General features: G+C 45.8%; 2 protein-coding genes across 7 annotated transcripts in view; both read right to left on the bottom strand.

Moving 5' to 3' along the window:
• Positions 1-1,477, bottom strand: part of cltcl1 (clathrin, heavy chain-like 1) — a 41,346-nt gene extending 39,869 nt beyond the window's left edge. For all 6 annotated transcript variants that reach the window (XM_015973135.3, XM_054731629.2, XM_054731630.2 and 3 more), the window contains exon 1: positions 1,276-1,477. In XM_015973135.3, the coding sequence (XP_015828621.3) occupies positions 1,276-1,317 (42 nt within the window). In that variant the 5' untranslated portion in view covers positions 1,318-1,477. The remainder of the gene's footprint in view (positions 1-1,275) is intronic.
• Positions 1,478-5,047: 3,570 nt separating this feature from the next.
• The window catches only part of si:dkeyp-117b11.1 (B-cell linker protein), a gene marked incomplete in the record, with an annotated part of 19,325 nt that continues 10,705 nt past the window's right edge, over positions 5,048-13,667 (bottom strand). Inside the window, 11 exon segments of the mRNA XM_070546200.1 lie at positions 5,048-5,568; positions 5,649-5,807; positions 6,014-6,082; positions 7,095-7,129; positions 7,267-7,304; positions 7,418-7,511; positions 7,593-7,626; positions 12,810-12,840; positions 13,023-13,098; positions 13,196-13,229; positions 13,646-13,667. Of these exon segments, the coding sequence (XP_070402301.1) occupies positions 5,452-5,568; positions 5,649-5,807; positions 6,014-6,082; positions 7,095-7,129; positions 7,267-7,304; positions 7,418-7,511; positions 7,593-7,626; positions 12,810-12,840; positions 13,023-13,098; positions 13,196-13,229; positions 13,646-13,667 (709 nt within the window).

Below are 13,667 nucleotides of genomic sequence, written 5' to 3'. Positions count from 1 at the left end.
AGCTGTAAATACCATACCACAAAAAAAAAATAAAAAAACCTAAACAACTTGAGGCCCAAAGTCTCGGGTTTGCACATTCCAAGCATTTTTCACTCGGCTGGAGCCACCTTAACTCACATGGTGGGGGTGCAACTGGGCTCAGCTGTGCTTTCAAGGTAGAAAAGAAACATAAAGCAGATGGCTGATTATCACCATCTCAGGGCAAAGGTAGGCATATGCACCTGGGTCAAAAATTTGAACCAATGACCTAGACGGTGCCTGATGGAAGCTTCCTGGTGGTCGGGGCAGTTTTCCAGCAGATAGAGGATCTTCAGTGGGGAAAGTGGGGCTTCAGGCCAGAGGAAGGGTGTAAATAAAGAGGGGAGGGGACCTCTTTTTTTTTTTCTCCAGTGAAAGGCCATTTCACTGCCTGTCGTTGCCATAACAACAGGCTACAGACCCGAGGAGGAGGAAGAGGTGGGGTGTCACAAAGTTTCTGCTTTGGCTGAACGGTCCAAAACAGGGGGTCAAAGGGGGACCGTGGTGGAACAGACGACCAGACAAGAGGCTGTTTGTCTCTTTTATTGTCACAGACCATCAAAAAGGGGGCATTCAGTGCTGCTTTTCCCTCTAGAACTGCTACTATTTACTAATTATTGCAAGCTGCACAAAATATAAGAGCTTAGAAATACGTTAAATCAATATAATACTTCACATGGAGCTTATGAGATAGTTCTGAGTAAAATACGTCTTATACTAAAAACTGAACACACGTTGGTTTAAAACCATAGTCTAAGCAGCACTGGGTTGATTTTGAGTCAAAATCTGCGCAAAATCGGTTTATAAGTGCGCCGGGGGGGACGCTGCTGCTGGACATGACAACACAAAGCCTGAGCAAGTGCCGTTCAGCTCCGACCCGAACAGCTGAGGTTAATTGTTCGGCAACAACAACCAGAAAGTGTCCAAACGCCGCATTTTGTCCGAAAAACGTCGGCGACGTTGGGAGAGAACTGCGGGATATTTACGCACGGCACGCGCCGGTCCGCATTAGAGCTGTGTTCCAACCAGACTGTTCAATTTTCACAAGTCATCATCAGCCCAGCAGGAGGAGAACTAGGCCTGTAGCTATATCGAGCACCGCCCTGCAGCCCTATTTCAGATTCCATTTAAATGCGACATGTGCCGTCTGTGCGCGTGCAGCTACGCGGACAAAACAGCGGCGCAAAAATCAAAGGAAACGCGGCTGTGTTTCGTTTTGAAGGCGTTTATTGTGCGTGTGTCCGTGCGTGAGCTTACCTGGAGATGCTCCTGGAATCGTATCGGTAGTATCTGGGCCATTTCTAGGTGTTCTGTTGGATTCAGAAGAACCCGTGGAGGAGGAGAGGGGATGGGGGCGAACAAAAGGAAGGAGGTGGATTTGTGCCCCAAGAAGCCCCAGAAGCCTAAATGATGGGCAGGAAGATGTAGCCCGAGTGGCTCTCGATGGTAATCACACGAATCCGGTGGCTGATCCCACTCAGCAGCACCCCTACACCCGTGCTGGTTAAAAAGTCCGCACCTCCGCTAGGAAAAGTAGTCCACTCTAATTGAGCCAAACCGCCTCTTCTCGTAGTCTTTCAATCCAACAGGGCTGTCCTAAAATTCACACCGATTTGTCATAAGTTATTAAACGATGGCAATCCAGTTTTGTTGTCTTATAGTTTTGTTCTACGATGCTGAGAATTGATTTGGTTTAATGTGCTGATTGTACCCCTCCGCCGCAGCCCCTTCCCCCTCCTCCTTTCACCAACTTCTGAAATCTTGGCTCCTTGTTTCTAACATTTAAATAGTTGTCACATATTCATTTATCAGAATAAGGATAAAACATTAAGTTTTCACAATAAAAACTGCATCTCATTAAGTTCAGTCCACCTCCATCATCATTAGGATTATAGCTTTCATTATAAAAGGAGCATCAAGCAAAGGGCTGCTGGAGAAGAAACCTTCAGCCAAACTAAAAACATGTATGATGGAGATGGCAAGAGCATCTGTCAAAATAATAGGCTAGAAAAATCAATTTCTTGCAAAGATCTTAATTTCCTGCAATTGATTAACAAAAGTCACATTGGCCAGTATACTGTACTGGTTTTATTGGATTTGTCTTCAGCTTTTGACACGGTTGACCATAAAATTCTGTTACATCGACTTCACAATGACTTAGGATTTTCTGGTATGGTTCTGAAGTGGTTTTCTTCCTATTTAAATAACAGAACATTTTCTTTATGTGTAAACAAGATTAGGTCTAAAGTCACATCTTTGCTTCACGGTGTTCCCCAGGGCTCAGTCCTTGGCCCAATTTTGTTTCTTTTATATATTTGCCCTCTTGGGGAGATCATTAAAAGCTTTACTAGTGTGTCCTACCATTTATATGCGGATGACATTCAACTGTACTGCTCTTTCAAGGACACAGAGTTTAACAAGTTAGCTGAGCTACTTGATTGCATTGAGCGTATTAAGGACTGGCTAGCTAGTAGCTGTCTTCAGTTGAACTCAAGCAAGACTGAAACACTGATCATTGCTCCTGAACAGAAAGTGCTTTTAATCAAACAACACCTCGGTTCCCTGAGCTCCTCAGTCCAGACCAGTCTCAGAAACCTTGGTGTTCTTTTTGACCAGTCCATGTCTTTGAGCTGCCACTCAAAACATTTAGTAAAAAACTGCTTTTATCATTTGCGAAACATTTCCAAATTGAGAGCTTTTACTTCAAAATCGGACTCGGAGATGATTATCCAAGCTTTTATTTCCTCTTGTTTAGATTATTGTAATTCTATCTTTACTTGTTTTAACCACCAGTTTTATCTTCTTTACATTGGCTACCGGTCAAGTTTAGAATTGATTTTAAAATTTTAGTTTTGACTTTTAGAGCTCTTAATGGATAAGCTCCACCATATTTATCAGACCTTTTAATCCCTCACTCTTCTGGCCGCACTCTACGGTCCTCGGGTCAGAACCTGAAGGTCCCTAAGACCAGATTTAAAACTAGAGGGGACCTGTCCTTTCAAGCTGTAGCTCCCAGACTTTGGTACACCGTGCTCTTGTTTCTTCGTGTGGCCGACTCTGCTGATTCTTTTAAAAAGCAGCTGAAGACACTTATTTAGACAAGCTTTTATGTAAGTTGACCTTGTGCTCCTGTCCTGTTTTGCCTTTTTATGTATGTTGTGAAGCACGTTGTGATTTTATCCGTGAAAAGTGCTATATAAATAAAGTTTTACTTACTTACATTTACAGTTAAGCATGCTGCTTTTTTAAGATGTCTAATTTTGACTTGTTGCCACTTATTAAAACTGTAGAGAATGAAAATGGAATAAACAAGTGGCGGCCGCATTTTGTAAGGAACTTTGTTATTGATTAATTGATTAATTGATCAACTGACTGGTTGTCAATTAATCAGTCGATCGGTTTGTTAATCGTTTGATTGATCAAATTCCTGAATGAAGACATGTAACGGTGTTAATTAATGAATGTCAGAAATCCAAACTCACATTCATCCTTACATATGTATTTTTGTTTACATTATTGTATCAGTTGTTGTCCCAGATGAATGCATATTAATATTTATTTTTCATGGTCTGGACATTAAATAACCAGATTAATATTAAACCATCCCAATGACATTTCAGTCTACAATGAAATATTATCTGGAAAGTGTTTCAGAATTATTATTCTGCACCAATGTGATCACTATTAAAGCCGTTAATGAAATAATATTTTTAAGTAGAAACAATAAAACAAACATTATGTCATGTTCTGTGTCCCTTTGTTCCCCAGCTCCTCCAGTTCCCACTCCAGGTTCTCCTTTTGTGTTCTCTTAGCGCCCTCATGTGTCCTTTGTCTGCATCTCTGTTGTGTGTCTTAAGTTGTAGCTCCAGCCTCTTGTTCCCCAGTTCATTGTATGTGTGTATGAGTTTGTGTGTGTCAGCATGTGTATGTGTTTGTGTGAGTCCTTCCCTTAGTCTTTAGGTTTAGTTTTGTGTTTTATATAGTTTTAGGTTTATCTGCCCTCCACTGGTTCTCTTCCCCATCCAGATAATTGTTGTCACCTGCCTTCCCTCCAGCCTCACTCCACACACCTGCTTCCTGTTTCCCTAATTGCTCCTCCCTGTCTATATAAGCCCTGTCTTGTCTCTGTGTTGTGTCGGTCCATTGTTGTTTGTCAGTGTGATTTATTCTGTCAGTCTGCTTGTTCCTCTTGTGCTTTTGGACTTTTTGGATTTTGGATCCCTGCCTTTTGGATTTATGTTGTTCTTCCTGCAATAAAAGGACTTTTTCTTTATATCAACTCCTGCCTCGTGTCATCCTGGGTTCTGCATTTTGTGTTCCAACATCCCTCCAAAACGTGACACATTAGAATTTCATCAGAAATGAGCTGGTGGTGCATTTAGTGGCGCTGCTTGTGTGTGTGTGGTGCAGCTTTTCTGCTCAGAGTTAGCATGATCTCTCCATGCAGAGCAAAAACGTGCACGTTGAGTGCTTGAAGGCAGTTTTAAGTCGCTTTGCATAAAAGCATCTGATAAACGGATAAGCGTAAAACAACTAAAGGAAGTTTTTACTTTTCAAACTGAAAATTAAAGAAACAAAAATGAGAAGAAGCTTCAGAATGTTTGTACAGTACTGATGTAATTTAATTTTTTATTAGAATATTGAAAGTTGGTAAATAACTGCAACAAATAAAACTTTCCCTACGTTGCACTTTGTGGTGTTTGCATTGGTCAGGCGGTCATAAGAGCCTCTGTGGGAGCTTCACGCACGAGTGCTTCATAAACGGACTCCAGGGCATTATTTAGTTCATGCAAACGTTGCACCAACATTTGCATAAAAGTTTGCATTTTAGAAAAGCTCAGCTTTGTTTTATAAATATAGGTAAAACACGACAGTAATGAGAAGCTAAAACGTAGGCACATTTTGTTGTCGGGGGGTGTTGCATTCAATTCCAGCATTTATGACCTTTAAACACCTCAGAAACAGTTTTAAAAACATATTTAGTTAGATGTAGGATATCTTTTGGAAGTTTTGAAAAGAAATACAGGAAAAAAGTCTTTAAATATATTTAAAATAACACGTCAAAACTACAGAACATTCCAAGGAATCGGAAAAAATGCAAAACATGCAGTTATGAAGTGATTTGAATACATGACAACATATTATGACTAGAGCAATTTAATAATGAGTCGTTACTTCCACCAAACCAACTGAATGAGTGTTGTAGTGAGTTTCCATCTCAGAAAAGTGTTTTTTTTTTTCATTTGTGCAATATTCACTAAAACGATGTTGTGTTTTAAAATCACTCCGTCAAGTGATTTCTAAGCCTTTTGCTTCCGTCTGGTGCAGCTCGTGGTTCCTCTCGTCTGAAAGACGCCCTGTGGTGTTTTCATAAAGAAAGATGTGAGCTTGTGCCTCCAGTGAATCTCGGCACGGCAAACTGTTGGAGTGGTTTCAAGAGCGTGCAGCTTGGGTTAGGTTCGCTGTGTGCTTGGCCTGGCTCCTGCTGTCAATCAGAAGGATTTGGTTTTTCCTGTGGTAGGAAACCATCTCATCAAGACTGGAGAAAACCTAAAAGGAAGAAGGTGATGAAAAAAATCATTTCTCTCTTCTTCTAGATCCTCAAAACAACACTGTTCCCCCACCCTCACCTCTTCATTCTTCTTGCCCTCCTTTCCGAGGGCATAGCTCTGAGTTTCTTCCAGGAATCGGACAGGAATGTTGTACACCTTCTGCTGGTAGAGCATGGCCAGGGTGTACGGCTGGGTGGAGCTTTGGTTGGAGCTGTGTCGGATCAGGAAGACACCGTCCTACAACACAAATGAATCGGAGGAAACGGTGAGTATGAGACTCGGGAAAACAATCCCACCTATAGCATCCTTCAGAGGTGATCATGAGTTAGCATTAATTTAAATTAAATATTCATTCTCTGTTTAAAATGTGTCTAATTCTCTCACTGCCTATAAATGATCAGTGTACTAAATGGTAAAAAACTTCATCATAAACATAAGTTTACCTTTTTATATCTCTGTAAAAGTTCCTCAGCTTCTTTTCTACTGCAGTCTCCAGCAAACCAATCCTTTTCCTGGAACACAGCGCACCAAAATGATGTCAGCCTCAGCAGATTTACTGAAACTTACTTATATCATTTAGAGATATTCCTTCTTTAATCACAGACGTTTCTCTTCTAAGAAGTTTGATCCTGGTGCTGCTGCGCTTATAATCATGGTCCAGGGGAGGTTCTGGACGTAACAGAGGGGGGCAGGGGGGGCCAGCGTGACGAGGAGGGCGCGGGCAGGGACATGCATAAATAGAGAGGATGGAGTCTGCCCGTTAGATCACTCATGTGACTGTCGTCGACAAGGAGGGCACGGGTAGCAGAGGGCAACAACTTCCTGTGCTGCCCGCACATAAACAGAGAAGGAAGTGACGCCGTAAGCATCGTCACAGCTCTGAGGATGCTACAGGAAGTAGCCAAAACATTAGCAAACAAGGTAAACAACAACTTTTCCTTTCTGTGTTTAAAGAGCAAGTCACCCCCCTACCAGATTCTTACTCAACTCCCACTTCCTGTTTGAAAAATGCAACAAATGCTGTTGCCTAGCAGGCCAAGAGGGCAGAGCCGCTAACAAATACACACACTCACGACATTGTGACATCATAATGTACCATCTAACATCATAGGGTACCTCTGAGCCAATAGCGATGGCAGATTTAAATTCAAATGCTGTGCAGAGTTTTTACCTGACAACGGCACAACACTGACAATTTTAGGCAGAATATTTAAATTTTAACCAAAAAGAACTAAAATGCCATATTATTAACTGCATTTGCCAACAGCACGATCAGACACTCATTTATATAGTTTATCAACAAAAAAATGTTGATTTGGAGTGACTTGCTCTTTAAAAAGAACAAAGAAATGTCGAAAAGATACACAAAATTAATGTACAAGAAGTTTTTTTTCAGTCCATCTCATACAGTTTAAACATGCAAGCACGTTATTTAGGCTGTAAGACAAATCAGGATAGTAAATTGTTTAAATTTTGAAATATTTCAAACTAGAAAGGCAAAATGGAAAGTAGGTGAAAGTTTACCTCCGTCCCAAATGATCCAGATTTCCTAAGCCCACCTAAAAACCAACAGAAAAGAGCTTGTGTGCTTGGGGAGTCATTTAAATATATATAATATTTATGATGTCTGGGTTACATCAAAAATAAAAATCTGTTGGCAAAGCTCCTCTGTAACCAACACGTATAAGAATCGTACCTGCAGGCTTTGTGTCGGCCATCGGAGGAACTGGAGGCCTAAAGTAAAGCAGAAAAGTTTCTATTTATGTAAACATTTTCCAACCAAAACCTACAAAAAACAGACATTCCACCACTTGAAACATGTTTTATTGATCCAAAAACATTCTTACATGGGCTTCGGATCCTTCATGTTCCCCGGTAATGGAGGCTTTGCTCCAGGAGTGGGTGGGGGGGCTCTGGGTGTACTGGCACGTCTTTCGTCACCTGAAAAAGGCTCCAGATGTAATTTGTGTGCATTTCATTGTTTGACTGCTGTTTTGGCAGAAAGGAAGGAGAAAGACTCACTTGATTTTTTGTCAGGCATTGGAGGAATCACTGACTGTTGGAAGTAAAAGGATAAAAGTTACTGGTGACCTTGTGACCTCATACAAGGACATTGGCTTCCAGCACCACATTATTTTATTCTTTTAAACTTCCATCCATCCATCCATTCTCATCCGCTTATCCAGAGTCGGGTCACGGGGGCAGTAGCCTAAGGTGAGAGGCCCAGACTTCCCTCTCCTCAGCCACTTGGGCCAGCTCCCCCGGGGGAATCCCAAGGCGTTCCCTGGCCAGGTGAGAGACATAGTCCCTCCAGCGTGTCCTGGGTCTACCTTTAGGTCTCCTCCCGGTTGGACGTGCCCGGAAAACCTCACCAGGGAGGCGTCCAGGAGGCATCCTGACCAGATGCCCGAGCCACCTCAACTGGCTCCTCTCGATGTGGAGGAGCAGCAGGTCTACTCCGAGCCCCTCCCGAATGACCGAAGCTTCTCATCCTATGAGAGTCCAGCCACTCTTCAGAGCAAACTCATTTTGGCCGCTTGTATCCGCAGTCTCGTTCTTTCGGTCACTACCCAAAGCTCATGACCATAGGTGAGGGTAGGAACGTAGATCCACCGGTAAATCGAGAGCTACGCCTTCTGACTCAGCTCTCTCTTCACCACGACAGACCTGTACAACGCCCGCATCACTGCAGATGCAGCACCAATCCGCCTATCGATCTCACGCTCCAGTTTTCCCTCACTCGTGAACAAGACCGCGAAATACTTGAACACCTTCACTTGGGGCAGGATCTCATCCCTGACCCGGCGAAGGCATTCTACCCTTTTCCGAATCAAGACCATGGTCTCAGATTTAGAGGGGCTGATTCTCATCCCAGCTGCTTCACACTCGGCTGTGAACCGCTCCAGCGAAAGCTGAAGATCACGTTCTGATGAAGCCAACGGAACCACATCATCTGCAAAAAGCAGAGACCTGATCCTCAGGCCACCAAAACGGATGCCCTCCACACCTTGGCTGCACCTAGAAATCATGTCCATAAAGGTTATGAACAGAATCGGTGACAAAGGGCAGCCTTGGCGGAGTCCAACTCTCACTGGGAACGAGCCCGACTTACTGCCGGCAATGCGGACCAAGCTCTGACACCGGTCATACAGGGACCTAACAGCCCGTATCAGAGGGCCTGGTACCCCATACTCCCAGAGTACCCCCCACAGGGCCCCCCGAGGGACGCGGTCAAATGCCTTCTCCAAATCCACAAAACACATGTAGACTGGTTGGGCAAATTCCCACGCACCCTCCAGGATCCCCCTAAGGGTATAGAGCTGGTCCAGTGTTCCACGGCCAGGACGAAAACCACATTGCTCCTCCTGAATCTGAGGTTCAACTATCTGATGGACCCTCCTCTCCAGAACCCCTGAATAGACCTTACCAGGATGGCTCAGGAGTGTGATCCCCCTGTAGTTGGAACACACCCTGCGGTCCCCCTTTTTAAATAAGGGGACCACCACCCCAGTCTGCCAGTCCAGTGGGACTGCCCCCGATGTCCACGTGATATTGCAGAGCTGCGTCAGCCAACACAGCCCCGCAACATCCAGAGCCTTAAGGAACTCCGAGCGGATCTCATCCACCCCTGGAGCCTTGCCACAGAGGAGCTTTTTAACCACCTCAGTGACCTCAGCACCAGAGATTTGAGAGGCCAACCCAAAGTCCCCAGACTCTGCTTCCTCACTGCAAGACAGGTGGGATTGAGGAGGACTTCGAAGTATTCTGCCCACCGATCCACAACGTCCTGAGTAGAGGTCAGCAGCACACCATCCCCACTATAGATAGTGTTGGTAGCGCACTGCTTCCCCCTCTGAGGCGCCGGATGGTGGACCAGAATCTCCTCAAAGCCGTACAGAAGTCTTGCTCCGTGGTCTCACCGAACTCCTTCCATGCCCAGGTTTTTGCCTTGGCGACCACCCGAGCCGCGTTCCACTTGGACTGCCGGTACCCGTCAGCTGCCTCTGGAGTCCCACAGGCCAAAAAGACCTGATAGGACTCTTTCTTCAGCTTGACAGCATCCCTAACCGCCGGTGTCCACCAGCGGGTTCGGGGGTTGCCACCATGACAGGCACAGACGATCCTGCGACCACAGCTCCGGTCAGCCGCCTCAACAATGGAGGCACGGAACAAGGTCCATTCAGACTCAACGTCCCACGCCTCCCCCGGAACATTTTGGAAGTTCTGTCGGAGGTGGGAATTGAAGCTCCTTCTGACAGGAGACTCTGCCAGACGTTCCCAGCAGACCCTCACGATACGTTTGGGCCTGCCTGGTCTGACCGGCATCCTCCCCCACCATCTGAGCCAACTCATCACCAGCTAGTGGTCAGTTGACAGCTCTGCCCCCTCTTCACCCGAGTGTCCAAGACATGCGGCCGCAGGTCAGATGAAACAACAACAAAGTCGATCATCGAGCTGCGGCCTAAGGTATCCTGGTGCCAAGAGCACATATGGACACCTTTATGTCTGAACATGGTGTTCATTATGGACAACCCATGACTGGCACAGAAGTCCAATAACAGAACACCACTCAAATTCAGATCAGGGGGGCCGTTCCTCCCAGCCACACCTCTCCAGGTCTCACTGTCGTTGCCCACGTGAGCGTTAAAGTCCCCCAGCAGAACGAGGGAGTCACCAGAAGGAGCGCATTCCAGTACCCCCTCCAAGGTCTCCAAAAAGGGTGGGTAGTCTGAACTGTAGTTTGGTGCATAAGCACAGCCCACAGTCAGAACCCGTCCCCCCACACGTAGGCGGAGGGAGGCTACCCTCTCATTCACTGGGGTAAACCCCAACTTACAGGCACCAAGATGGGGGGCAACTAGTATGCCCACCCCTGCTTGGCACCTCTCAGTGGGAGCAACTCCAGAGTGGTAGAAAGTCCAACCCCTCTCAGGGAAACTGGTTCCAGAGCCAGAGCCATGCATTGAGGTGAGCCCGACTATATCTAGTCGGAACCTCTCAACCTCACACACCAACTCAGGCTCCTTCCCCACCAGAGAGGTGACATTCAATGTGCCAAGAGCCAGCTTCTGTAGCCGAGGATCAGACCGCCAAGGTCCCCGCCCTCGACTACCACCCGTCACACACTGCACCCGACCCCTTTGGCCCCTCCCACGAGTGGTGAGCCCATGGGAAGGGGGACCCACGTTTCCTCTTCGGGCTGTGCCCGGCCGGGCTCCATGGGTGAAAGCCCGGCCCCCAGGCGCTCGCCAACGCACACCACCTCCAGGCCTGGCTCCAGAGGGGGGCCCTGGTGACCCATGTCCGGGCGAGGGAACACGGTTTCCATTTATATAACTCCTCATAAAAGGTCTTCGGGCTGCTCTTTGTCTGATCCCTCCTAAACTTACAGCTTCTTATTATTTAGAAACACTTCATTTAAAATTATAATGCTTTAATTTAGTATTTTTTTGTTATTTATATGAAGGAAATTTTTCTAAATTGTTAATATGATTTTTTTTCATGTTTATAAGGTATAACTTAAAGTATCACTAAAATGTTGCTTTTATGCTGTAAGCTAGAGCTTTAACATTGATCTCATTGATTGTTGGTTAGAAACTTGACCAGTTTCATTTTTGACACCACTCTGCTGCCCTCTGCTGGCCAGATACCACACTTAACGCTTTTGTGGAGGGGGCAGGTGCTCCAGGGGGTGCTCTCTTACATGCATTACGACAGTTAGCCATTTTCTGTGCAGTCAGCTTTTTCAGTTTGTTGATCATCAATTATTAAAATAAAATTGAGAGAATTTGTTTTGGTGTCCTGAGAATTGGGCCTCTGCTTTTCACAGATTATGTGGTCCTGTTGGCTTCATCAGATCGTGATCTCCGGCTCTCACTGGAGCGGTTCGCAGCTGAGTGTGAAAGAGCTGGGATGAGAATCAGCTCCTCCAAACCCGAGACCATGGTCCCGAGATGGATAATGGTTAGAACACCTTCTCCAGGTACGGGACGAGGTCCTGCCCCAAGTGGAGGAGTTTAAGTATCTCGGGGTCTTGTTCACGAGTGAGGGAAAGCTGGAGCGTGAGATCTATAGGCGCCGGATTGGTGCTGAGACTGCAGTGATGCGGGCGTTGTACCGGTCTGTGGTGGTGAAGAGAGAGCTGAGTCAGAAGTTAAAGCTCTCGATTTACCGGTCGATCTACGTTCCTACCCTCACCTATGGTCATGAGCTTTGGGTAGTGACCAAAAGAACGAGATTGTGGATACAAGCAGGGTGACTGGGCTGTCCCTTAGAGATAGGCTGAGAAGCTTAGTCATTTGGGAGGGGCTTGGAATAGACCCGCTGCTTCTCCACATCAAGAGGAGCCAGTAAAGATGGCTCGGGCATCTGATTGGGATGCCTTCTGGATGCCTCCTTGGTGAGATTTTCCAGGCATGTTCAACCGGGAGGAGACCTAAAGAAAGACCCAGGACACGCTGGAGGGAAGTCTCTCGGCTGGCCAGGGAACGCCTTGGGATTCCCCTGGAAGAGCTGGCCCAAGTTAGCCTGGCAAGCCAGACTAAATAATGCATTGACGGCTCTCGGTTGTCGGGCGGGTTCTACCGTTGTCTTTCAAATGATCTCCGCATGCCACTGGATAATGAATGTGACATACTCACCGCAACATCTATCGGTAAATGAGGCGGCCCACAGTTGAAGAAGGAGAAAACATATTTTTTTCTAAAAAAGCTCTTAAATACATCTATCTGCTCCTGATTCTGATGAAGCCCGAGTTCTAATAATCCAAAATGGATGTAAAAGCCATTCAAACGAGCTGTCGCCATCTTGTTTCACTCTGTTGCATCATCCCACCCACCAGGCACATGGAGTGCCCTGATTGGCCCACTAAGCGGATAAAGCTCTGTGATTTGTTCACTAAGCAGATAGAGCACTATGACTGGCCCACCATTATGGACCAATCACAGCTCTTTATGTGTTTGAAACCCCTCTAGAGAGCTGTGATTGGCCAGCCAGAATGCTGTTAGGGGCTGCGGAGGTTCCAGTGGAGCGTTCCAGGACCAAACTTTGCAAAGCAAGAATTTGGTCTAGTTCACTAGGCTAGGCCCAAGTGGCTGGGGAGAGGGAAGTCTGGGCCTCCCTGCTCATGCTGCTACCCCCACGACCCGACTCCAGACAGGTGGAAGAAAACGAATGGATGAATGCATTCTTCCGTTTGGTCATACGTTATTTTAATGAGCATTAGAGGGATGCACTTACTGTACTAGATCCTCGAAGTGATGGTTTCATCCTGCAGATTATAAGAAGACGAATGTTTGCGTCAGTGCTGCTGTTATTGCGATCTCGCGTGCACGTTGCAAAAACAGAAAATAAAAGACCGATCTTTGTCTGATGAGGAAAAAATGGGATTATTCTTCTCGGGAATGTGGGAGGGGTTAAAACCTGCGCTGACTCAGTTTGAGGTGAACTCACGTGGGTTTGGGAGGAGCGGGAGACGGTTTGGACAACGGCGGCGCTCTGGCTGGTCCACGTTTGGGAGCAGGGCAAGCTGAAGAGCAAAGAGAACATAACATGCATCTTAACCCGCCATCTTTGTGTGGTGCTGAGTTTTCTGAGGGATGGAGGCATCAAACTCTGCTGATTACCTGCTTCTGGCTCTAAGTACACATCATTATCTTCCTGAAATAAAAAATAAGGACATCGATCAGGATAGCAGGATCAACGGGGCTCAGTTAGCCTTGTGGTGATGAGATCTGTAATCTTTTGGACTTTTACGTAGGTCATGTGGGTGTGTTTTACAAAATGTCTGATATAACTTCAGATAATCAGCAACTCGTATGATCCAACGTCCCTTTAAAAGGTGCAGACCCTTCGCAGGTGCCTTCTCACACCTCCTGCACAGGATTAATAATCTCTCGTGTTGGATTAGCTGAATATTAGAATAAAAATCATTTTACATTGAGAACAGTTTCAGTCGTGAATATTTCAGCTTACCTGATCCAGGTACCTGGTAATGCTTTAAAACACTTTAATCACCTCGTCTGTTCATGAAATCTTCTCCATTTATGATTTATTATTCTGAGCTAGCGGCTCACCTGTTCTGTGTTTGGATCCAGA

This window comes from Nothobranchius furzeri, chromosome 17 (genome assembly GCF_043380555.1).
Source record: "Nothobranchius furzeri strain GRZ-AD chromosome 17, NfurGRZ-RIMD1, whole genome shotgun sequence".
Classification (NCBI taxonomy): domain Eukaryota; kingdom Metazoa; phylum Chordata; class Actinopteri; order Cyprinodontiformes; family Nothobranchiidae; genus Nothobranchius; species Nothobranchius furzeri.
Note: the sequence above shows the minus strand (reverse complement) of the source record. Positions and strands in the feature narration are given on the sequence as shown.